This window comes from Elephas maximus, chromosome 13 (genome assembly GCF_024166365.1).
Source record: "Elephas maximus indicus isolate mEleMax1 chromosome 13, mEleMax1 primary haplotype, whole genome shotgun sequence".
Classification (NCBI taxonomy): domain Eukaryota; kingdom Metazoa; phylum Chordata; class Mammalia; order Proboscidea; family Elephantidae; genus Elephas; species Elephas maximus.
Genome location: NC_064831.1, coordinates 79,938,780 through 79,965,447, shown reverse-complemented (window position 1 = coordinate 79,965,447; position 26,668 = coordinate 79,938,780). Strand labels below are relative to the sequence as shown.

The 26,668-nt window shown below is 42.7% G+C and overlaps 1 protein-coding gene across 9 annotated transcripts in view; it reads left to right on the top strand.

Moving 5' to 3' along the window:
* Positions 1-26,668, top strand: part of AGBL1 (AGBL carboxypeptidase 1) — a 1,130,253-nt gene that overhangs the window by 157,309 nt on the left and 946,276 nt on the right. For all 9 annotated transcript variants that reach the window (XM_049905901.1, XM_049905902.1, XM_049905900.1 and 6 more), the window contains one exon: positions 24,188-24,396. In XM_049905901.1, the coding sequence (XP_049761858.1) occupies positions 24,188-24,396 (209 nt within the window). The remainder of the gene's footprint in view (positions 1-24,187; positions 24,397-26,668) is intronic.

Genomic DNA, 26,668 nt, shown 5'->3' with positions numbered 1-26,668 from the left:
CTTCTCTCATTTGCTTGTTTAATCTCTTTTATATCTCAGAAGAAATTGACTCAGTAAACACCCTACACTAATCCTGCCTCATTCGCATAAGAAAGACAACCCATTCCCAAATGGATTATAGCCAGAGGCACAGGGGCTAGGATTTGTAACACATATTTTTAGAAACACAATTCAATCCAACATAGCCTAACCAAGGCATATTGTAGCATTGAAGGTCTGGGTATGGATAGTATCACTGTAATAGGCTGGGTTGCTGTGGGGGCAATGGATGCCATGGAATATCTCGGTTGCTTTCTATTCTCTTCATACATAGTTAAGACTTGGTGTGGAATGTCTGTATCTGGATTCCAGGGTGACTGCATGTCGTCAAACATAGATTCAGGAAGTCAGTTTCTACCTAAAATTTAAAAACTTACCTCTGGCTGATATTCCAGATACAACCCAGATATATTCCTGATATCTGGGAATGTTTCTGTGAACTTTTAGTGCCTAAAGGCACACCCTTTTTAGGCATTGAGTACTCTGGATTCTATGACAGTATAAAAGCTGACCATCATGGTTGTTGTTAGGTGCTACTGAGTACATTCTGACTCAAAGTGACCCTATGTGACAGAGTAGAATTGACCCATTTCTTGGCTGTAATCTTTATGGAAGCAGATTGTCAAGTTTTTCTCCCATGGAACAATTGGGTGTGTTCGAACTTCCAACTTTTCTGTTAGCAGCCAAGTGCTTAACTGGTTGCACCACGATGGCTTCCAGTCTAAATAAATCCAGATGGACATATCTACTGTCCTGTGAGACAGTGTTCCTGTGAGAGTAAGCATGGGTGGGATTGGGAATCTGAAGTCAGCAAGGCCTTCTCAAGTGGTGGGTGGCTAGCAGGATGCAATCCCCACCAGTGGCAGGAAAACAGGACTGAGGGGCCACGGGAGGGATCTGGGTGGAAGACCTGGAGGTGGCCCATAGTAACAACAAAAAGAAAGGGAAAGAGTACCTGACTTGCATTAGGAAAATTTCATTATTTTTTTCTCAGCTCTCTCTTCCATTAAGTAGCTAGTGTATGAGAAGCCATTGTAGGATAGGTAGATGGTAAGATGAGAGAAATGAACTCAAATATGCCTCTCATCTCTCTCTCATCCTGAGAAGTTGTAGGCAAAATAAACTTGGAAGTTCCAGGACCTTTTTCCAATTGCTTCAGCAATTTGGCATCCTAAAAATGCAAAACCACTGCTGAGTCTATGGTCCTTCTATAGCTTCGCGGGTAGAGTTCTCTCCTCCAAACCCCAAGCATTTCATTGCATCACTTTTCCTCTCCTCCTCTGCTCATGCATGTACAAATCCAATCCTCAGGTTTTCTGGATTGAAAACTTTGCCCTTTTATGCTTTATCTCATCCAAAGAACCATATCTTTTTCTTACCAAAATTTAATAAAGCTTCGATTAAGGAATAGTGCACCTTCTATTGTTGGCAGTCTTTGTCTCATGAATCAAAACAATATATCTTCCTTTATCTTTCTGTCTTTTCTATCTGCCTCCACTCTGCCTTTCCCCTCTCACATCTATCTCCATCTCATCTCTATCTCTCTAACATCTCTGTATTTCTCTCTCTGCCTCTCCCTGTATTCCTGTCTCTCCATCGTCTTTATGTCTATACCTCTAGCACTACCCCATCTCTATCACTATCTTGCTATTGTCTCTACAGTTCTGTCCCTGTTTCTATCTGTACCTCCATTTGTACCCCTACCCCTACCCCTATTTCTTTCTTTCTATTGTCTCTATATTCTATCTGTACCTCCACCATTACATCTACCCTATCTCAATCTTCCTTCCTCTGTCATGTCAATATTTCTAGCTCGACCTCTATCTGTACCTGCACCTGTATCTCTGTCTCTACCACTGCCTTGGGATCTGTCTCTTTTTTCCTCATCCTCGTCACCTTTTCTCATTGCCCCCTCCACTTTCCCTCTTTCTCTTCACTCCCTCACCTCATTAGGTATACATGCTCCTTTGAAAAATTGAGGCCCTGGAAGCAGCACTTGCATGAGTGTGTGGCAATAGGATTGTGCCTACTTGTACTGGCTCCAGGGATGAATCTTCAGATAATGCCTTGGCACTCACCTTGCTGCTCAGATTTAAAGGTCGCGTTGTTGCAATGAGGAAACACCTTCTGGTTCAGGCTCTAAATCTTAATAAAGGAATGATAGGTCTACTTCAGACTTCCCTCCAATTTAAGAATTAGCATTTAGTGAAGTCTGGAGGTTTGCAGAAGTTGGGAGCAGGAAAGCAAGTTAGAAAAGGAAGAGAGACAGAGAAGAAAGGAGGGGGGGATGTAAGAGAGCTAATGAGGAGTTTGGCAGGGAGACGAAACTTCTCACTGATTTTCCTACTTAATGCTCTGTCTGGCTGGCTCACAGGGACAGCCTGTCAGTCTGTTGCTCCAGGAGCATGAGAAGGGAGTGACTTCTAAGTGCTGAGAACCCTGATCATGCCCAGATAACCTCATGCTCTCAGTGGGAGTCTGCTGTGGCTTGGCGGTCAGCAATGCCGCCAACTGGAAGACCTGTTGGCCAGATGGTTGTTTTCTTGCAAAAGGTCAAAGAAGGAGCTGTTTTTGCAATGCAGCTGAGCTATGGCCTTTATAAGAATTCTGGGCACTCAGGAGTCCGCAGAATGGCAGTATATGTTTTAGGATGGTTGGCATTGTGATTCCTTTGACCAGTGGATCCATGTAGCCCATGTCTTCATTGTACTTGTATGCACACAGAAGCTCTGTAACTTGTATACAGGGCCTGTAGTCTGCAGTTCTGCCTCACAGTCATGGTTCCAGCCAAGAGTTCTGTCCACATAGCGTGTTTCCCCTTTTGGTTTTTTAGATGGGGGCCATGAGATAGACTATGAGAGCTGGAAATGACCTTCAATGTTACTTAATGCAGTTGTATTGAAGCTTTTTTGGGGGTAAGGAGGTCAGAGTCCCGCCAATTCGGATCCCACTGATTCTCCTCAAAGTGATCCCTGAGACACATTCACAGAAACCCAGGTCTTCCCAGAATCTGATAAACTATTGATCAAATCCACCCCTCCTCATTTCATATATGGAAACTAAGGATCAGAGAAAGGAAAAAAACTGTCCAGCTCTCTGAGACTTTGAATGTTTCAGCCATCAGGGTGTTCAGCTCACACCAACTCCTTTAAGTTTCAACACCTTTCTCAGGTATTTTCTTAAATATTACCCAACTTTTGGCCTCTGCCCAGCATTGGGTTTCCATGTCAAACTTTTTCAGAGAACTCTATATTTATACTTCAAAGAACTTATCGTAACTGTAATGAGTGAATTGTGTATATTCTTGTGTATATATGTATATATTTTCCCACTAGGTTATAGCTTCATGAAGGTTGGGATCCCTACTGTGATTCCCACACCTCCCATAGGGCTGTGTGCATAGGAAACACTAATACACTAATGTTGACTAAGGATGCCAGTTTCCTGACTTCAACCAAAAAAACCAAACCAGTTCCAATGAGTCAATTCTGACTCCTGACAACCCCATGTATTGCAGAGTAGATCTGTACTCTACAGGGTTTTCAAAGCTGTGACCTTTTGGAAGGAGATTGCTAGGTCTTTGTTCTGAGGTGCCTCTGGCTGGGTTCAGGAAGAATGGAGGGAGGCGAGATGTAACAACATTGTGGTTAGTAGTCAAGTACTTAACTGTTTGCACTTCCCTGGGACTTTCCCAAATTAAGCCTCGTATATTTGCTTTCAACAGGCCTTAGTGAAAAAGCCAAACCAATTCTTATCCCTGGAAAGAATAAAATTGTGATTTTGATTACAGACTTGTTGGCCCTTCTTCTGTCCTAACTTCTGCAGAAGCATGCAGTGTATTTCTGTGATGAGCCAAATATCTGCCTTGAGTAATATTGATAGATTTTTACATTTGTTACACTGGGATGGGCCACTGTGATTCACTTTGCATGAGTGCAGCGCAGTAAGCTATATCCATCATGCCTTTGGATTGAAATGACAACAAAGTCTACCATGTATTCAGTTGTTTTTTTTTTTAATGCCAGGTGCTGTATATACATTTAGCCAATTAAGGAGGTGTTATGATCCCCATTTTACAGATGTAGGAGCTGAGGTCTGGGGAACTGAAGCAATTGACACTTCTAGTGGGCTGCAGAGCTGACCTGCCAGTCTTCAAGTCCCTGGGGTTTGAGCCCTGGCTGTGCCAAGAAGAGATTAATGAGGGTAGGTTGATTCAGCCCAAAAGGGAGAAGTCTACATGCTGAAAGGAAGCTAAAGAAATACCTTCTAAGTATTAGAAGGGGGCAGTGGAAGATCAGTGGTAGAATACTCACCTTCCCTGTGGGAGAGCAGGTTTTGATTCGTGGCCATTGCACCTCATGTGCAGCCATCACCCTTCTGTCACTGGAGGCTTGCATGTTGCTATGACGCTGAAAAGGTTTCAGTGGAGCTTCCAGGCTAAGATGGACTAGGAAGAAAGGCCTGGCAACCTGCTTCCAAAAATGAGCCAATGGAAACCCTGTAGATCACAACGGCCTGATCCATAACCAACCATGGGAATGGTACAGGACCAGGCAGTGTGTGGGGTCACCATGAGTTGGGGGTTGACTCAATGGTGGCTGACAACCACAAGTGTTAGCAGATTATAATGGGGGGAAGCATCTGTTATTTAGGTTAGAAAGGACATCACGTGGTGGACTTCATTCAAGCATCAAAATGGAACCCAGCAAGGGCTCCCCGACACTCCAGCCTGGCTGTGGGAGGATCCAGAGTCCCTACTCCGAGGCTGAGGATCAGGCAAGGCTGATAAATGATGGAGTAAGAGAGAGGAAAGGAAGAAGGGACGGGAAGGATTACAGACTGCTATTATGTCATGCCACATTCAACTTGGCACATTACTTTTTATTTCTTGGCTCAAAGTTCAGCCCTTTCTGCCAAATATTTATATCTTTTGCATTAGTGCATAAAAAAGATTTTCAAAAGTTTATGCTGAAAGGGCACTACTCTTCCGCTGTAACTCCCCTTCCCTGCACCCTTTGACTGTCAGACCCGGTAGGTACGATGGGCAGATTGGGACTGGGCCAGGCTGCAGTACATGTAGTTCCTCTTCCTGCCATGTGGTGGTGCTATTCTTCTAGTTATCTTGGCTGCACTAGTACAATATTTATTTTCGGTGAGTAATTTGTTTATCGGGAGGTTATTTTAATCTAATTTTGGCCGTATTTGCTATTCTACACTATCTGTGCTTCCCAGTGTTAGCAGCTTGCATGTCTTGAAGGAAATTAGCTGAAGATGGTCTCGGACACATTTGCTCAGCCATTATTTAAGGGAGTTGGGAGGAGGCAGGGTGCGTGGAGCCTGAGGTTGGAAAAGCGGACCGAATTTGTTGCGTTTCCGGTGATGTTAGAATGATTGAGCGGGACTTACAGAGGGCGGGGATCACCCTAAACTGCTTTTTCAGGGCTGCCCATGCTTAACAGCAGCAAATCTTACAGTTACTTTTCCCCATTTCTCGCTCATCCTTCTCACAAGCTGTACGTTCCTTGCCTGCTTAGATGCCAAGGCCGGGAAAATACCACTTAAGGAAAGTGCCCGTCTGCTTCTCCACCTTCCATAAGCATCTCTCATTTCATTTGATAAGATGTTTCATGGAATGGTTACTGCCAGCCCTCAGTGAAAAGTGGGAAGAGAACTACTGTTTATTAGAGTCCCTTTAATGAATAATGATCGTAACTATTAATTCTGGAATCCCAGTACTTGCTAGACAATTTCCACACTGTATCTCATTGAATCCTCATGAGGATTTTGTGTTATTATTATCCCCATTTTACATATAGGGAAAATATAGTTATGGGAGGTTAATGACAGAAAGTTTGGTGGTTTGAGTCCATCCAGAGGTGCCTTGGAAGCCAGGACTGGCAATCTAGTTCTGAAAGATCATAGCTATTGAAAACCCTGTGGAATGCAGTTCCGCCCTGACACACACGGAGTCACCGGAGTCACCATGACTTGGCATCAACTTGACTGCTACTGGTTTAGTTTGGTCTTAAGGTCACACAAATGGTAAATGGGGACCTGAAATTTAAACTCAACTATGACTGCCCCCAAAGCAGGAAATCTTCATATTTCAAAGATTATTGCCAACTTCTTCATGGAGTCGATAAACCTGGACTGGGGTTTCAGTTCAGCCATTGATTGTCTGTGTGACCTTACCTGCCAAAGTCAGAAGCTGTGTGAAGTGGAAACCCGTTCAGAGAAGGAAAACTCAGATATCTTCCACTAAAACAAGTGATAGAAAAGTGGTAAGACTGCTCCTGTCAAAGGTGGAAAACTCATGAGACCCGGAAAAACCAGGGAGTCCCCTCAAGTTTTGGCTCTCATAGGTTTCACTGTGATTGCATTTGACTTTCAGCTTGGTTTTCCAAAATTGGAAGGGTTATACTAAGTGAGCAACTTGAGAATTCTTTAATAGCAAAACCCTTTTTTAAAAAATGAGATCTTACAAGGAAATTCCACGTAGAAAGCAGATAAAATGGGAGCAGAGGTGAGACTATTAGTTGCTCCTGAGTTGACTCTGATTCATAGTGTTCCCGTATGGGTCAGAGTTGAACTGTGCTCCATAGAGTTTTCAAGGTATAATTTTTCAGAAGCATATTGCCAGCCCTTCTTTCTGAGGCACCTCTGTGGGGACTTGAACTACCAACCTTTTAGTTAGCAGCCCAGTACTTAATGGAGCAGAGGTGGGAGACTCCAATTAATGACAGCTTGGCCTTTCCCTTGCCACCCCATCCCGTTTCCCGACTCTTGATAGACAGAGAGAACTTTCTGGCAGAAGTTCCTTTGGCTCAAAGGCATTACGTTTGAAAACTTGAAGGAATCCTTTGACGACAGAGAGAAAGTGGTCAAGGAGGTGAGACGGTGGTAATCTCAGGCCTCTTGCCCTTAAGAAGGGCAGGCCACGGGTGAGAGCAGACGTTGCCAGTGTCACAACTGCAGGTTCTCATGAGCCTGTGTGGGTTCAAATGATGACCACCCTGGGCACGCTCCTTGCTGACTCAGTGCTGCAGTTTCCTCATCTGTGAGACAGGGACAGTGAGACCCTCAAAGGACAAAGAGTGAGACTGAAAACGAGGTGATGTACACGTACCTGGCCGGATGGTGCCTGGATCTAAGTCAGTAAGCCTCTAATAAAGATTAACTATTATTTGATTATCGCCACTGCTTGGAAAACCCTGGGAATTTCAGGAACTGGTAATATAAGGATAGAGAAGCTGTTAAAACGTAAATTCATCCCCCAAGGTCTCCCCAGAGCGTGGGCCACTGCATGACTGTTTTCAGCACCTGTTTTCCCGCTAGAACTTTTTTATGTAAAGGGTCAGGTAGTAAATATTTCAGGCTTTGTGGTTCATATAGTCTCTATTGCAACTACTCAGCTCTACTGTTGTGGCACAAAATCAGCCATAGGTGATACGTAAAGGAATGCGTGTGACTGTGTCCCAATAAACGGTATTTACAAAAACAAGCTGTGAGCCATTTGCTGGCTCCTGTTCTAGACTATGAAGGCCTCAGGTCCAGGGACTTTATTTCTTAAGCCATTTAACCCTAATGTGTTTTATGCAGCAGCAAGTTATCTGAATGAACAAAGGAATGAGTGAATGAATGCATGTATGCATTAGGATTCGGCTCTGTTCAGTTGATGCTCGTGCACTGATTATGTTTTCATTCTAGGGAATCAGGGGTTAACATACAGGGTGGCTGAGCTGATTTTAGGACTTGTATCATCCTGGCATAATGAATGACTGGCTACGGATTGACAAAGATAAAGTATGACAGAGATTTAAAGAGATAGGCAAAAAGATAAACATCTCTTAGTTCTGAAGGTCCACAGTGGCTTCCTCATCACATTCAGGATTGACTGTGCAATTATTTATTTGTGTCAAGCTGTAAGCCAGGTGTTTTCCTACGTTCTTGTTAGTTTCCGTTGAGACAGCTCTGACTCACGGAGACCTTAGGTGCAACAGAACAAAACGTTGCCCGGCTCTGTGGTATCTTCATGATTATTGGTATGCTCAAGTCCATTGTTGTGACCTCTGTGTATTTTGAGTGCTTCCAACCTAGAGGGCTCATCTTCCAGCACTATGTTGAACAATATTCTGTTGTGATCCATAGCATTTTCCTTGGCCTTTCTTTCTAGTCTGTCCTAGTCTGGAAGCTCCTCCGAAACCTGTCTACCATGGTGACCCTGCTTGTATTTGAAATACTGGTGGCATAGCTTCCAGCGTTATAGCAACATGCAAGCCACCACAGGATGATAAACTGACAGGTGGGTGGTGGGTTTTTCTAGACTCATAACAATAGGTTACAAAGCACCTTTGTCATATATTATTTCATTTAAGCTTTAGCACAGGCCTGTGAGACAGGTAAATATTTAACTATTCTACAGCAGTGGTTCTCAACTAGGGCTTATTTTGCTCCAAGGAAGCATTTGGCAATGCACGGAGATATTTTTGGTTGTCACATCTGAGGGGAGGACCATCCTGTCATCAAGTAGGTAGGGTCCAGGATGTTGCTGAACATCCTACAATAAAGAATTATCCAGGCCAAATGTCAACAGTGCTGAGAGTGAGAAGCTCTGTTCTATAGAGAGAGGCTCAAAGGTACTGGGTGACTTTCCCAAGATTGTGTGATATGTACTTGACACATTTGGGCTAATGTCCATCTCTTCATTTAACTACTAGGGGGTTTTGACCCCCCTCCGCCTTTTCTTAAAGAAATAAGACAGTTTCCTTTTTATTTTTAAATAAAACCCTTTGCAGAACTTCTACATATAAACTCTGAAGCTCCTCTGGTGGCAGTGGGGGCTAGAGACCCTCTCAGGCTCTTCTTTAGCGTCCCCCCAAGCCTAGGGGCACACAGTATTGCATCACTACCTCCCTCACCCCCTGTCGCCCCATACCATGAGACATGAGAGAACACCAGACCCTGGGACCTTCCAGTTTCTCTGGCGCCATTACATTATTTTCAGTAGGAGATGGCAGCATCGGAGTTGTGCCTTAGTAAGGTATGTTGGGCACTGGAGGAGAGACAGGAGGTCTAGGCTGTTGCTAATGCAGTCCAGGTGACAGGAGAGAGGACTGGAAATATCAAGAGAGACAGGAACAAAATTAAATGGAGAAAGTTTGAGGCTTTAGGTTCTATGGATTCCTGTTGTGTGCCCTCGAGTCTATTCCAACTCATAGCGACCCTGTGGGACAGAGTAGAACTGTACCATAGTGTTTCCTAGGCTGTCATCTTTATGGGCACAGATTGCCAGGTCTTTTCTCCCATGGAGCAGCTGGTGGGTTGGAACCGCTGACCTTTCGGTTAGCAGCTGAGGGCTTAAACCATTCCGTGCGTATGTAGTGATGTGCTGCTATTGGGCGATATAAGGCCGAAACGCAGCAGGCCAAGGCTGTAGAGGTATGTGCTCTTGGCTTTGCTCCTTGCCCTGTCAGTCTGGCCACATGGTGCAGAAGGAGCCAGTTTGTATGCTACATTTGCAGCGCTGCAGAGATTGGTTTCCCTGCAGTCCATGTTGCTTGTCTGTCCTTTGGCAAAAAGCAGGCAGTGCCACCCAAGAGTGTGTCACATGTCAATGGACAGAGAAAGGCAGGTGGTGGGTGGGGGGGTTCTGTTTTTCTCCTTCTTGGTGTAAATCTTGGCTTTGTTCTTAAGTGCTGTCCTCTGATGAGCTGGCAGTGGAAGCAGCAAAATGAAACCAGGTGGAAGCTTTCCTACAGGGGCCCAGAGGAATAGTGGCTTGTCTCAGGGCTTAGTCTAGTCTCAAACTACAACTCCTGTATAAATTTAGGTTCAGGCAAAGATTCCTAAGGCCTTTCTTACAGAGATGCCAAAAACCTATAGCAAAAGGAGTGAGAAAACCTAAGCCTGACATCTTCCCTGTTTTTGTATAACCCGATGGGATGCATCTCTAAGTGGTGGGGGCTGCACGTTTTGAGCCCTGCCCACTTCTCCGATCATCTTCTACTGCTCTTCCCTCACTTTGTGCACCTGGCTTTAACTCTTGGGCTTTTTATTTTTTGCACTCACCAAGTTTAGGCTTTTCCACTTACTGTACTCTAGAGATCTCCAGAATTTCCTGTCTCCAAATCTCTGCCTCCTGACTCCTTCTCATCATCCAGGCATCAGCTCAGATGTTACGTCTTGAATGTGCCTTCCCTGACCCCCTGACGTAAGGCTGCTACCCCACATGGTCACTCCAGTATCACTGTTTGCTTTCGCCATAGCACTTGCCACCTTCTGAAATTACCGTATGTATTTTTGTTTGTGTATGTACCTGTTTGGTATCTGTGTCCCTCCCAACTCTCTCATCCCCCATGGAAATGGAAGCCCCACAAGAAGAGACGCTTTGTCTATCTTCTTTCCTGTTGTATCCACAGTGTCTACAACAATGCCTGACACACACTGGCACAGGCCAGTTAAACCCAGTTGCCATCAAGTCGATTTCAATCATGGCGACTCCTTGTGTGTGAAAGTAGAACTCTGCTCCATAGAGTTTGCAATAACTGACTTTTTGGAAGTATATCTCCAGGCCCTTCTTCCAAGGAGCCTTTGGGTGGGCTCGGACCTCCCACCTTTTGGTTAGCAGCTAAGTGGGTTAACTGCTTACACCACTCAGGGACTCCACACGGACACATATTGTTGTTGTTGTTAGGTGTCATTGAGTTGATTTTGACACATAGTGGCTCCATGCAACAGAGTAGAACTGCCTCATAGGGTTTTCTAGGCTGTAGCCTAGACTGGAACAGATCACTAGGTCTTTCTCCTACAGAGATGCTGGGTAGGTTGGAACTGCCAACGTTTCGGTTAGCAGCTGAGCGTCCAATTGTTGTGCCTCCAAGCCTCCTTTAGTTGCTAAATAAATGTTTGTTGAATGGATTAGTGATGGTACCACAGGTTTTGGTGTGAGCATGGTTTTAGTTTTTAACTGTGTGTCTTGCTGCAGCAGGATATGGCTCTGAGGACAGTGGCTCCTCTGCCTATTTGCATATGTGGAGCAAACCTTCCAAGTGGTCATCTTACTGGGAATCAGCTCCTTTTAGAGAATTTTGACACCTGCAGTATTGAAACATCAATCCTATTTCATCAACTGTAAGGTGCACCATTTTTTATATGCCACTAAAAATGAAAAGGTGCTGTCAGTTAGAATTGCAAACGCCATCATTACTTAAGAAGAAGCACCTTAATTTTGGAAACGCTAAAATGTAAAAAAAAAAAAAAAATTGCCTTAGAATTAATAAAGTACGATATGAGATTGAGTCATTATATAGGATGCAGTGTGAGTCTGGAGTACATCAACTTTTGTGGTCCCTTTTCTTAGTAAGTGTAGTGGTGTCATTGTTAGGTGCCATCGAGTCACTTTTGACTCATAGTGATCCCATATGACAGAGGAGAGCTGCCTCATAGGGTTTTCTAGGCAGTAATCTAGACTGGAGCAGATCATCAGGTCTTTCCCCTGTGGAGCTGCTGGTTGGGCTGGAACTGCCAACCTTCTGGTTAGTAGCCGAGTGCTTAACTATTGCACCACCAGGGCTCCTGGTGAGTGCAGCCTACAGCCATTTATTAGAAAGCATGCCCTCTAAGGCACAGGAGGCAGAGGAGTATGTGCAGAGAAGGAGAAAAGTTCAGCAGATTCTGAGGCTCTTCTAAGAGTACAGAGATTCCTATGGTTTGGGACTATATCTGTAGAAAGTGGTTAGAAGGAATTGATGATAAAAAAAAGTAAATGAATCTACAAATTTGTAAGTTTTGTTTTAAACTAAAATTTACTGTATAGCCCAATTTATTGAAATGTATCTATTGCACAAGGAGAAAAAACACCTGTAAACTAATTCAGTATCATTATTTTTATTTGAGCTAGTGATAATCCAGTATAATTGCCATTCTTGGTGGCATTCAGATTAGTGATTAGCTATGTTTTAGGACATCATACATGAAGAAAGCAAAAGGTCATTAAAAAGACAGGAAACAAAGAAAAGACCAAAATAGATGTCAGAAGAGACTCTGAAACTTGCTCTTAAATGTAGAGTAGTTAAAGTGAATGGAAGAAATGAGGAAGAAAGAGAGCCGAACAGAAGATTTTAAAGAACAGCTCAAGAAGACAAAGTATTATAATGAAATGTTGAAAGACCTGGAGTTAGGAAACCAAAAGGGAAGAACACGCTTGGCATTTCTCAAGCTGAAAGAACTGAAAGAGAAAGTTCAAGCCTCCAGTTGTAACATCGCAGGATTCTACGGGCAAAATATTGAATGATGCAGGAAGCATCAAAAGAAGAAGGAAGGAATACAGAGTCACTACACCAAAAAGAATTGATTGATGTTCAGCTATTTCAGGAGGTAGCATATGATCAAGAACCAATGGTACTGAAGGCAGAAATCCAAGCTACACTGAAGGCATCAGCAAAAAACGAAGCTCCAGAAATTGAAGGAATACAACTGAGATGTTTCCACAAATGGATGCAATGCTGGAACTGCTCACTCATCTATGCCAAGAAATTGGGAAGATAGCTCCCCGGCCAACTGACTAGAGAAGATCCATATTTGTGCCCATTCCAAAGAAAGGCGAGCTAACAGAATGCAGAAGTTATTGAAAAATATCACTAATATCACACACAAGTAAAATTGTGCTGAAGATCATTCCAAAGCAGTTGCAGCAGTACAGTGACAGGAAACTTCCAGAAATTCAAACTGGATTCAGAAGAGGACTTGATATGAGGGATATCATTGCAGAGATCACACGGATCTTGGCTGAAAACAGAGAATACCAGGAAGGTGTTTACCTATGTTTGACTATGCAAAGGCATTTGACTGTGTGGATCATAACAAATTATGGATAACATTGTGACTAATGGGAATTCTAGAACACTTAATTGTGCTCACGTAGAACCTGTACATAGACCAACAGAACAAGGGATACTGTGTGGATAAAATCAGGTAAGATGTGCTTCAGGGTTGTATCCTTTCACCATACTTATTCAGTCTGTATGCTAAGCAAATAACCTGAGAAGCTGTACTATACAAAGAAGAACATGGTATCAGGATTGGAGGAAGGTTCATTAGCAACAGGTGTTATGCAGATGACACAACCTTGCTTGCTGAAAGTGAAAAAGACATGAAGCACTTGCTGATGTAGGTCAAAGACTACAGCCTTCGGTATGAATTACATCTCAACAAAAAGAAAACAAAAATCCTCACAACTGGACCAATAAGCAACAGTATGATAAATGGAGAAAATATTGAAGCTATCAAGGATTTAATTCTACTGGGTTTCACAATCAACACCCATGGAAGCAGTAGTCAAGAAATCAAACGACATATTGCATTGGGCAAATCTCCTGTGAAAGACCTCTTAAAAGTGTTAAAAAGTGTTGAGGACTAGGGTGCACCTGATCCAAGCCATGGTATTTTCAGTCAGCTTGTATGCATGTGAAAGTTGGACAATGAATAAGGAAGACTGAAGAAGAATTGATGCCTTTGAATCATAGTGTCAGAGAGGATTATTGAATATACCATGGACTGCAAGAAGAACGAACAAATCTGTCTTGGAAGAAGCACAGCCAGAGTGCTCCTTAGGAGCAAGATTTCGTCTCATGTATTTTGGACATGTTTTCAGGAAGGACCAGTCTATGGAGAAGGACATCATACTTGATAAAGGAAAGGGTCAGTGAAAAAGAAGAAGTCCCTCAACAAAATGGATTGACGCAGTGGCCACAACAATGGGCTCATAGCAAGGAGTATGAGAATGGCACAGGATCAGGCAGTGTTTTGTTCTGTTGCACACAGGGTTGCTGTGAGTGGGAACCGTGCATCCTCATGTTTTAGTATGTTTATTGCTGCTTCTCCTTTGTGAACTAGCCCCTCTGCAGCTGCTAGACAGAGGAGAAGGGCCAGAGCTGAGTCATTCTCTCCTCCCCAGTCACGTTACACTCACACTTTGGGTCTGGTTCCTGGGTTGGCCTCCATGGAGGCACTGGGTGCATGTCAGAAGGGCTCCCAAATGCCTCCAATGACCTGAAGGACCACAGATTTTTTGTACCCAAGTTTCCTGTTAAAAATTGGTTCTCACCACAATTTAGGGGCCTGGGAGGGAGCAGGAAGCCCTGGTGGCCTAGTGCTTAAGTGCTGCAGCTGCTAACCAAGAGGTCAGCAGTTCGAATCCGCCAGGTGTGCCTTGGAAACTCTATGGGGCAGTTCTAATCTGTCCTATAGGGTCACTATGTGTCAGAATCGACTCGACAGCAATGGGTTTTGGGGTTGGGAGGGAGCAGAGATGATGGAGGAGAAGTTGGGGTAGGGACATGGGCCAAGTTAAATTTGGCTGAAACTTACTGCCACCAAGCATCCCAGGCTTCAGGTATTTCCTAGAGAAACTGCTAAAGAAGCTAGTTCTACTGGCAATAGCTGTAGACCTTTATCTGGTTGAAAATAGTATAACTTATACTAACCAGCATAAAGATCCTTGAGGGTAAGAATGTAGGGTGTCTGCTTTGGAGTCAGGTGGGGGGATTCCATTTGAATCCTAGATATAAAGTCCTGTAGACTTTAGTAAGTTGTTTGACTTCTCTCAACCTCTGTTTCTTGATTTGTAAAGGGAGGAAACTAATACTTATCTCACAGTATTTCCAGGAGATAAAAGAGATGATTTATGTAAAATGATTAGCCTGGGGCTCTTGTCATTGCTGTTAGGTGCTGTCTAGTTAGTTCCAACTCATGGTGACCCTATGTACAACAGAACGAAACTTTGCCTGGTCCCGTACCATCCTCACAATCGTTGTTATCCTTGAGCCCATTGTTGCAGACACTGTGTCAATCCATCTCATTGAGGATCTTCCTCTTTTTCGCTGACCATCCACCAAGCATGATGTCTGTTTTAGGCTTGGTTCTCTAGAGAACTAAAACCAGTAAAGTGTATAAATATACATAGAGAGATTTATATCAAGGAAATGGCTTACAAAGTTGTAGAGGCTGGAACGTGGATCAGGCTAGAGGCTTCTCCTGGTTCATGAAGCTGCAGGGGTTGGCAAACCCAAGATCAGCAAGTCAGGCAGCAGGGTTCTTGCTCACAGGCATTGAAGACTGACGAATTCCAAGGTTGGCAGGCAAGATGGCAGGTAAGCTGCTAGCTCAGGTTCCTAGAACTGGAGGTCAGAGGAGTAGGAGCCAGCTGCATGATCTAGAGTGAGCAAAAGCCCAGGGGACTTGCCAGAAAGTCCACTTATATTGGATTCAGGCTACACCCCCCAGGAAATTCTGTTTCAACTTATTGGCTGCTCACAGGAGATTCCATCATAGAGGTGACCATATTATATCGAGTCTCATCATGGAAGTGATCACATCATCATATGACTGCCAAACCACATCATAACTGCCAACCCCCTGAGAATCACGGCCCAGCCAAGTTGACACACAACCCTAATGGTCACAACGTCCTTCTCCAGGAACTGATCCCTCCTGATAACATGTCCAAAGTATGTGAGACGAAGTCTCAACATCTTTGCTTCTAAGGAGCAATCTGGCTATACCTCTTTCAAGACAGATTTGTTCGTTTTTTGGCAATCCGTAGTGTATTCAATATTCTTGGCTAACGCCATAATTCAAAACTGATAACTCAGTTTTTCTTTGGTCTTCCTTATTCATTGTCTAGCTTTTGAATGCATATAAGGTGATTGAAAACACCATGGCTTGGCTCAGGTGCACCTTAGTCCTTAAAATGACATCTTTGGTTTTTAACACTTTAAAGAGGTCTTTTACAGCAGATTCGCCCAATGCGATTTGTCTTTTGATTTCTTGCCTACTGCTTCCATGGGCATTGATAGTGGATCCAAGTAAAATGAAATCCTTGATAACTTCAATCTTTTCTCCATTTATCATGGTGTTTATTGGTACAATTGTGAGGATTTTTGTTTGCTTTGAAGTGTAATCCATACTGAAGGCAGTAGTCTTTGATTTTCATCAGTAAGTGCTTCATGTCATCTTCACTTTCAGCAAGCAAGGTTGTGTCATCTGCATAACACAGGTTGTTAATGAGCCTTCCTCCAATCCTGGTGCTGCAGTCTTCTTCATATAGTACAGCTCCTGTAATTATTTTTTCAGCATACAGATTCAATAAATATGGTGAAAGGATACAGCCCTGACACACACCTTTCCTGACTGTAAACCACTCAGTATACCCTTGTCCTGTCTGAATGACTGACTGCCTCTTGGTCTGTGTACAGGTTCCTTCCTCATGAGCATAGTTAAGTGTTCTGGAATTCTCATTCTTCTCAATGTTACTCATAATTTGTTATGATCCACATAGTCAAATGCCTTTGCACAGTCAATAATACACAGGTAAACATCTTTCTGGTATTCTCTGCTGTCAGCCAAGATCCATCTGACATCAGTAATAAAACCCCGCATTCCACATCCTTTTTTGAATCTGGCTTAAATTTCTGGCAGTTCCCTGTAGATGTACTGCTGCAAGTACTTTTGAATGATCTTCAGCAAAATTTTCCTTGTGTGTGATGTTAATGACATTATTTGATAATTTCTGCATTTGTTTGTATCACCTTTCTTTTGAATGTGTACAAATTGCATCTCTTTCAGTCGATTGGTCTCAATTTCTTGGCATAGATGAGCGAGCACTTCCAGCACTGCATCCTTTTATTGAAACATTTCACTCGGTATTCCATCAGTTCCTGTAGACTTGTTTTATGTGGGTGCCTTCAGTGCAGCTTGGACCTCTTCCTTCAGTACCATTGGTTCTTGATCATGTGCTACCTCCTGAAATGGTTGAACATTAGCCTGGGGCTGAGCACATAGTAAAACATACAATAAATACTTGTAGTTGGAACAGTCTTACAGTTGCAAAGTAGGCAGCTTTCTGTTCAAATAATATGATTTAGAAGGCTTGGGAAAGGCTTCTTTGTCCAGAAATAGGTCCTAAACTGGTAATGTTGACTGCTGTCCCTGAAAAGATCACCAAAAATTTATTATTTACTGTAGTAAGGACACTGCTATCTTGATGGAGCCTTAGTAGTGTTTCAGCAGGGGGAGTTCTAGGGTGGGATACAGGGTTTGCAGGATATGGTTCAAGGAGGTTCTTAAAATGTGGGGTCTCCTGATTGAGGTTGAGCAGTTTGTCATGTAACTACTTAGGATTCCTTGACACAGCAAGGAAAGGATTTGGAAGCAAACCTTGAAGAGTAAACGAGTCTGATAAACAAATTGAATGGTCTTTGTGTTGATGGCACTGGGTTGGTTTTTTTTTTTTGTCTTTTCTGAAAAGGGGTATACTATCCTGAAGAACAAGTTGATTACCAATAGCTCAAAAGAGTGGAATTTAAGGAAGTTCCTGAAACAATAAAGTTATTTAATCTTCCTGGGCAAGAATTTTCTGGGATAGTGTCTTAGTTATCTATTGCTGCTATAACAGAAATACCACTATTGGATGGCTTTAACAAACAGAATTTATTCTCTCACAGTTTAGGAGGCTAGAAGTCTGAATTCAGGGCATCAGCTCCAGGGGAGGGCCTTCTCTCTCTGTTGGCTCTGGGGGAAGATCCTTGTCATCAACCTTCCCCTGGCCTAGGAGGTTCTCAGTGCAGGGATCCTGGGTCCAAAGGAGGTACTCCGCTCCTGGTTCTTCTTGCTTGGTGATAGGAGGCCCCTCTTCTCTCTACTGGATTCTCTTTTTGATATCTCAAAAGACAGTGACTCAAGATACAGCCTAACCCTGTAGATTGAGTCCTGCCTCATTAACATAACTGCCTTTAATCCTGCCTCATTAACATCATAAAGGTTAGAATTTACAACACACAGGATAATCACATCACATCACATCATATCACATCACAAAATGGTAGACAACCATACAATACTGGGAATCGTGGCCTAGCCAAGTTGACACACATTTTGGGGGGACACAATTCAATCCATAACGGATAGTAATACCGCAGATAGTATGCTGTGTGGCTCTCAATGATTTCTGTTCTCAAGAATGATGTAGTGCCTGGAATCCTATTTACTCTTACTCTTACTCTTGACTAAAGCATTGAAAATGTATGTATTAGTGAAAGCAAGGATTGGCTATTAAAAATTTAATTATTATAAATCAAGAAGATTTTAGACAAGTAACTAGTCTTCTAAAAAAGATGTGGAACCCAATACAGATAAATTTTGCCAGAGAGGAAAACTATAAAAGTCTCTAGTATGGATATGGCCTATAACGGCCAAGTGGGATAAAATGACATGGGGACTCCCAGTGTGCGTGTATGGTGGTGTCTCAGGACAGATAGGCATCAGTGTAAGACTAGTGGCCATTTTGGAGTGGTGGATCAAGTGTATGTGGATAGAAGAACCCTGAATATGAATTTGATTTATAGTGAAATTTTCCCTTAGATTATTCTCATTGGTGAAAGGTATGTGCAGTTTGGATGTTTTTCTTGCATGAAAGGGAATGATCATTTATTGAGCATATAGCATGTGCTAGGAGCCCTAGTGGTGCAGTGGTTAAGCGTTTGTCTGCTAATCAAAAGGTCGGCAGTTCGAATCCATCAGCTGTTCTTTGGAATCCCTATGGGGCAGTTCTACTCTGTCCTATAGTGTCACTATGAATTGGAATTGACTCGACAGCAATGAGTTTAGGAGCCCTGATGGGCAATGGTTAAGCACTTGACTGCTAACCAAAGGTTGGTGGTTTGAATCCAACCAGTGGGTCTGCAAGAGAAAGAGTTGGTAATCTGCTTCTGTAAAGATTATAGCCTAGAAAACTCTATGAGGCAGTTCTACTTCGTCACATCGGTTCTCTATGAGCTGAAAACTGACCAGACAGCCACCTAACAACAAGGTGCAATGCTAATTGGAATCCTAGATTATGCGTCCAATCCTTAAAATGGGCTTGTCAGGCAGATATTTTGTCTTTATTTCTTATATTGCTTTAATATTTTAGATGATAGAAATATAGTTCAGAACAGCTAAGTAACTTAACCAAGATTATACAGGTAGTAAATGGAAAGCCAAAGCTCAAATCAATACCAAATGACCCCGAAGCTCCTATTCTGGCATGAAGCTGCCAGAAGAAATATGTTCCTACCTGGAGCACTCACCGCTTTGTTGTCCATAATAGAGAGGGAGTTGGGATAATAAAGAGATGATGTCTATCACGATGGTGACAAAGTTAATAATAGGCAACGGGCATGGAGTGCTTATTATATGCTAGGCATTGAATTCTCTACTTTATATGCATATCTGGTTTAATTCTCTCAATTATCCTGTGAAGAAGCGATTATTATTACTTTTGTTATTCATATAAATACTGCATCATAGAGCTCTGAAGTAACTTGCTCAAAGTCACACAGCCAGAAGGTGGTGGAGGCCATGGCTATGTGCAAGGACTCCAGAAAGACAGCTGAGAGAAGCTGAAGCGTCTGTCCATAGATCAGAACCAGCAAGCCAATGAAGGGCCATGAGTATGGTAAAGAAGATTTTAGAGGTCTGTGCTTGTTTGTGTGTCTCATTCCTAGAACTATGACTACTGATGTGTTTATCCTATCCCGTTAGGCTGCCGATGTTTCCCACATTTCCTCTGCTTTAGGTCATGTCTTTACCTCAAAGGGAGCAATGAAGTTTTCAGATATGGGAAAAAGAAATAGAGATAACAACACCCTTGGTTTTTGTCAAATAAGTGGGGCAGAGTAGAGGGCTGCCTGAAGGTATAATAATCTGGGTCACCAAGCATTTCTCTCACTAGCCTGTAATGGGGCACCAAATTCCCTATGAGTAGTAGAAGGTGTCTAGGTGTTTCTATTTAGAAGGCAACCATCTTTACGAAGATTGCTGTAAATTCAAATGCCTTCACAGGCTAGATAGGTAATTCACTTTTGAAGGGGTCAGAGAAAGACAATAAGGTGTGTTGGTTACTTTGGCAACCTGAAGGATGCTTGCCCTGCCCACCAGCATTCAAAACATGTCTATGGGCCACTAGTTTGTAAATTCTATAAAGGGAAACATAGTTTTTTTTCCCCTCTATATTACCAAAGTTTATCGGATACTACGTTGAGAAATACGAACTACAGAAAAGTATAAATAAATAAATATAATCATCAATATTCCCCCATAAGTACTATTGATATTTCGGCATATTCCCTCCCAGTTTTTTTTTCTTTTTTTTGTCTACCTGAGTGCAAATATATGCATTAATGGCATCTGTCCTAAGGAAAAACATTGGAATTTCAGTTAATAAATAACTGCAATAAAAATAAGGATATCACTAGATCATGTTGCAGACTGGGAATTAGCTACAAGTAAGGCCCTGGGAAGATATAACCCAAAGAGATCAGTGGAAACAGCAGAATATGGGAGGCCGAATTGGAGGTAAGGACAAGGACAAGGATAAATCCCTATTATTCATGGCTTTGCTGAAGAAAAATTGGACGGAAAAGATCTACAGCTGAAGGTCACAGGGAAGGGCTGGTGGCACAAGGGGGCACTGAGGAAGCAGGGAGGGTGACTTTAAGGTAGGGTAGGGGTAGGGGTGCGGTGTTAAAATGAAAGACCCTGAGAACTCCAGCACCATCCACCAGACAGTTTAAAATACCTCAAGGTACTCAGGAAATTAAAAATAAAACGTTAAGTAACAGGAACTTTTCTTCCAAGAAAATCTTAGGTGGAAACCTTTACGTAAACAGACTAGGGTTGATCTTTTTTGAAGAGGGCTGGGGACTGGGACCCCCTCTCACCCCCAAGTCCTGAGCTCATCCAGAACAGAATTTGAAAAATCACATTTTATGCTCTGTTTGCCCTTGCTCTGAGAGGCAGTATTTTCCTCTCAAAGCTTCTAGAACTCCTCAGCTGCTGATCTCAGTGACTGCCATTTTATTCTTTGACTCTCTTCAAGTTTGTTCATCCTCAGCTTGCTGAATCTTCTCTTGCTGGGTTTTACATACATATTAACTTTTGCAAAACTCCTCAATCCTTTCTCAGAGAAAGATTGACTGATATAGGGTTGGGGGTGGGAGAGGGGAGATTTAACAATTTCCGGTGTTAGTAAACCAGGGCTTTGAACGGGTTCCTTCTGGTTCAAAACCCTACTGAGAGTTTGTATTCTAACAAGTTCCCAGGAAGTTATACATAAGAATTACCTGGGGAATCTTCTTAAACTGTAGATTCTGATTCAGTATATCTGGTGTGAAAATGCAGATTTTCAGCAGGGAGCTTGTTAGAAATGTAGATTCTCAGCAGAGTTTGGAGATTCCAAGCCCTGTAGTAAACAGGACCGTTTGTTGGGGATTAATAGGAAATCATGAATAAAATCATTAGGATTTGATAAAGGACTTTCTCTCAATTTAAGAGTTTTTTCAACCTCCCCCCCCCGCAAGAAAAAAAGTAGATGAAGGTCATTAGAATAACATATTATTAGTCTCATTCCCTTAAAGTAGGTGAAAAACAAACAAAAGTCTTTAACTTTACTCTGTTCACAGAGGCCTCTGTGCATTGCATTTGCCATTTTGGTATCTTTTCAGGAGGCAATACTTTCCTTTATAATACCCCATACTGAATCCTTAATTTTATTCTAAACATATGATATTGGATAGGCTGGAACCTCATTCAGGCAGCAAAGAACTTTAGTGCTTTGTGGCTGGGACCATCCAAGGAGAGAAATATTTTTGATTCAAAGAATTCGTTAAAGGAGGTAATGAAGGCCATTTAACTTCCCACAAACACATCACTGAGTGAATAAAGCTCATCACTCTCAGTTCAGGGTCATGGCTGAATGAAATGCTGTGAAAAGGAGGGAGGGGAACAACTGCACAAACGGGTTGAAAATCGCGCTGGGGCTCTGTCAAGCCTGACAATTTGGAATTTGAAAAACAAACATTAAAAAAGTCAGATTAATATAATGAGGCAACCCCTCGGGAACAAAGCGTTGAGTTTCCATGTTAGTCTCACACTCGTGTGCACTTACGTGGTCTTAGGGAGAAATCTGATTTTCAGCTGAAATCTTGCTTATCCGATTACAGTTTAGGGAATCTCCCGCATGCAAAATCTGCCAGAAAAACGTGTTGTCTCATAAACTAGAGTGGATAGCCCCAGTTTTACTTAATGGAGAAATGCAATAGTGAGAGAACAGAGCTGCCAGGTTTGGGCATTTCTGGCTGAGAGTCAGCTGGCTAGAGCTCTGCAATGCACCAATCCACAGGAGCTGAGATGACCACACATAACACCAGATAGCTCTGAACTTGTACATGTTTGTCCACCAACTCAGGACAGGGAGTCTCATCTGAAAGTAGCATATGTGAACTTCTGGGAGGTATCTTGGGCTATTCCTTCCCCTGTGTTTCCTCTAAGAGAATTTAAGCTCTGTCCTGAGAGAATTAGGAATTCAACCACCTATCCCACAAGATACAGTCTCATGGAAGGTCCCAACCAGAAACATGTAAGTAACACAAGTAAATCATGGTGCTGAAGGGGTAGACAATTGCTGTCAAGTTGGTTTTGACTCATGGAAAACTGTGCTCCATAAGGTTTTCAATGGCTGATTTTTCGGAAGTAGATTGTCAGACCTTTCTTCCAAGGCACGTCTGGGTGGACTCGAACCGTCAACCTTTTGGTTAGCTGCCAAGTATGTTACTCATGTGTACCACTCAGGGACTCCTGAAGAGAGGAAGGAGACCCTAAAAGCCCTCTATCACTACTTCCCATCATATGTAAGAAATCCCCATACCATATCCCTATAGGGTGAACTTCCAAGCTTGACCCGAATATTCTCAGTGCTTGGGAGCTCACTACAACATACAGTCCATTCTGTTGTTAATAGCTTTGACTGCGAGGACTTCCTTTCCTGTATTGAGCCAATCCCTCTTATCCATGACCTAGCTTCCATTCTCTTTAGAAAAAACACCCAACACATCTCTTACATGTGACAGCCTTTTAAATAGTATGTCTCTCTCAGAGTCCTCTCCTTCTGACCTAAACCTCATAATTTGTCAACTCAAATGGCAATATCCAAGTCCATTGAGGTTCAAGAAAGAAAAATGGAAGCTTGCTGGGAGGTGGGGTGTAAAAAATTTTAATAGTGGAGAATATAGTGGGGTCAGGATCAGGGAATATTCTTACATCAGACTGTTCATTTCAGTTTTGGTTTAGTTAGCAACGGAACTCAAGGCTATAAGTTATGGAGAATGGGACATTAGACCTCACTAACATGCAGTGAAAGATTTGGGTACAACAAAATCAATATTCTCAGAATACACAGAAACCCCTGAAAGATGGAGAATATCCTGGTGGGGTGGGGGTCAAAGTGTGTGACTTCCTTTTTTTGTTTTTGTTTTTAACTTTTTATTTTAAAGTAATTTCACATATAGCATTGCAAAAAAAAAAAAAAAAAACTTCAAAGTTATACAAAGAAATCCTGTATATCCCTAACCCAGATTCCTCAGATATTAACATTTTAAGTCATTCTCTCTCCCCCTCCAAACACAATTGTTATTTTTCTAAACCATTTCAGAATAAGTTACAGCCATTCACATATTTCCCTGTAAATTTCCTAGAAAGCAAGGATATTCTCTTACGCAACCACAGTTTAATTATCAAAACCAGAAAAGAAACATTAATATAATACTTTTAGGAAAGCTACAGACCTTATCCAAATTCCACCAGTAGTTCCACTGATGCCTTTTATAGCAAGATACAAAGTTGTTTTTCTGGTCCGGAATTGAATCCATAATTATACATAGCTGTCAGGTCTTTTTAGTCTGAGTTCCTCAGTTTTTTTTTTTTTCATGACCTGGCTTTTTTGAAGAACACAGGTCAGATACATTCTAGAACACCCTTCATTTTGGGCTTGCTTATTTTCCTCAGGATTAGATTCAGGTTATGCATTTTGGCAGGAATACCAGAGAAGTGATGCTGTTTCCTTCTCGGTACATCGAATCAGGAGGCACACGAGGACGGTTTGTGCTGTTACTGCTGATACTAACTTTGATCACTTGGTTAAGGTTTTCCCCTGGAAAGTTATTATTTTTCCCTTTATAATTAACAAGAATTCCATGGGAGATACTTGGCAATATTTTCAGGCAGTCGTGGCCACGGAGAGCCTGTGACTGACATTGCCTTTTCCCTTTGATTTCAGAGTCTAACAGCCGCAGGGCGGTGAACAGAGGCTACGTCACCAGCTTGCTCAGGCTGCATCAGAACTGGCACAGCCATGACACGGCCCACACCTATGTGCAGATCCGCCGGGCGCTTCTGCTCTGCCTTAAGCACGTCAGCACCTTCCGGTCTGGCAGGGAGGCCTTCCTGTCATCCCAGGGCTTGGAGATCCTCTTCGGCACCACACAGGTAATCGGTATTAGGGTGACCTCTGTAGTTAGATAACGGCTGGGTAGCTCCCAAAGGCTGCCCTTCAGGAATCATTCTGAACAGGCTGGGAAAGCCTCAGTACTTTTCTTCCTGACTGCTATGGGCGGGTGCTCTAGATTCAAATCCTCATTCATTCCTTCACTCAGTGAGTCCTTCGTTTAATCAATATGTACATTTATTGAGTATACACTACTATAGGCGCAGTGTGGTAAGAGCATTGACTCTAAAGCTAGAGCACCTGAACTCAAATCCCAGCCTAACACCTACAGCTCTGAAACTTTGGAGAATCCACCTAACTTCTGTTTCTTCTTCAAGTTTCAAGTTTCTTCTTCTAAAAGATGGAAGTAGTAAAATCCAGATGGTCGTGTGGACTAAATCAGTTCATGTAGAAATGTCATGTGCTTAGAATAGTGCTTGTCATAGCTGAAATGCTTTATGAGTGTGAGCAGTTATTGGAATCATTGGAACTAAGTACCTAGTGGTGAAGACAACAGACAAGATCCATAATCTTGTGGGGCAAACAGTCTACTGGGAGAGTCAGATAACAGGTCAGCAAAGAATTCAGTGGAGAGGAAAACTTCATATTGTTCTAAGAAATCAATAAATCAAGAACATAGGTTTACAATGACTGGGGATTGTGGTAGAAGAAGGTGATCTTTTAGAGAAGTCAAATCCTCTCTGAGCAGATGACACCTGAGCTAAGATCTGAATGATTGAACGAAGCTGATCTTGCCAAGTTTAAGGGAAAGAGCATCCCAGGCAAAGGGGATAACACTTGCAAGCGCCATCTGCAACCCAGTGGAATCCGTGGTCTAGGGTTTCCTGGATTGCAACCTAAATAACAAATTTCTTCATTCCACTTGATCAGAGCTAATTTAAACTCCATAATGCGAGGCTACATACACCCTCTCTATTGATGTTATGAACAGCTCTCAAATATCTATTGCCTGCTCAGCCATCTCCTCCCTGGGCCACATGCATTCTATTCCTACTTGTCTTCCTATTAGTCAGTCTCTGCACTCCCTTTATCAGTCTTGTTGCTTCTCTCTGGACACTCTCCAATTTCTCCTTCACCTGAGTACGCCTGAGGTGATGAAGCAGCGAACAAGAATGCCATTTTCTAATCATGGGGTTTGTAGACTTTTTCCATTTAAAAAATAGCCATTTTTTTCTCCTTAACAATAACATAATACTGTGCTGCAAACCAATATCTAATTTTCTGTCTGCTATCGCCTCTGGGTTTCTCTCCATCGTTACAGTTTTCAGAGCATCTCAGTCATGAGATAGCTGCATTTTACATTCGATTTTCCTGGAGGAAGCAGTGCTTTGAATTTCCCCATGCCCTACCATACTTGGTGAGCTTGTGGTCACCCAGGTCTTTAATCTCTCCAAGTCCTTGTGAAACACACCCCTGCATTCCTGATGCCCAGAGTCCCCCGCTCTGACCTGTGTCCTGCAGCCAGTTCCTCTCCCTCTGCATTATTGGGTGCTAGGTGCTCTGTGCTAAAAAAAAAAAAAATTAAAATGGAAATAAAGGAAGAAGATGATGAGCCCAGAGATACATGCTTATGATAGGAAGTTATTGCTGTTAGTTGCCATTGAGTCGGTTCTGGCTCATGGTGACCTTACGTACAACAGAAGGAAACATTGCTTGATGCTGCGCCATCCTCACCACTCTTGGTATGTTTGAGCCCATTGCTGCAGCCACTGTGTCAATCTACCTCATTTCCCTGACCTTTTATTTTACCAAGTGTGACGTCCTCCAGCTATTGGTCCCTTCTGATGGCATGCCCAAAGTCTTGCCATCCTCCCTTCTAAGGACCATTCTGGCTGTACATCCTCCAAGACTGATTTGTTCATTCTTCTGGCAGTTCATAGAATAATCATCTTCAAAAAGCAAAGATGATAGGAAGAGGGTGGAGAAAATACCAAGTGACATCTGGGCATAAGAAGGGCTGGGAGCCTGTAAGCAGGGTCTGAGAAGCAGCTCCTCAGCAGGTCAATGAAGAACTCAATTGCTCAATGGAGCAAATATACAAGATTTCATCTTGCAGGTATTGTTGGGAATGGAAGCAGGATGAGAGTGTGCCTTGTGGCTCATGTTATGATCTCCACTGCTGTTATGAGAAACTCCGGCCCAGCAGGGGCCTGTATAACAGTGCTGAGTAAAAGGAGACGGCATGCTGAGGCTTCCACCTGAAGAGTGTGTGTGGTATAAGGATCACATCCCCTTCCTCAGTCTCCCCTTTTG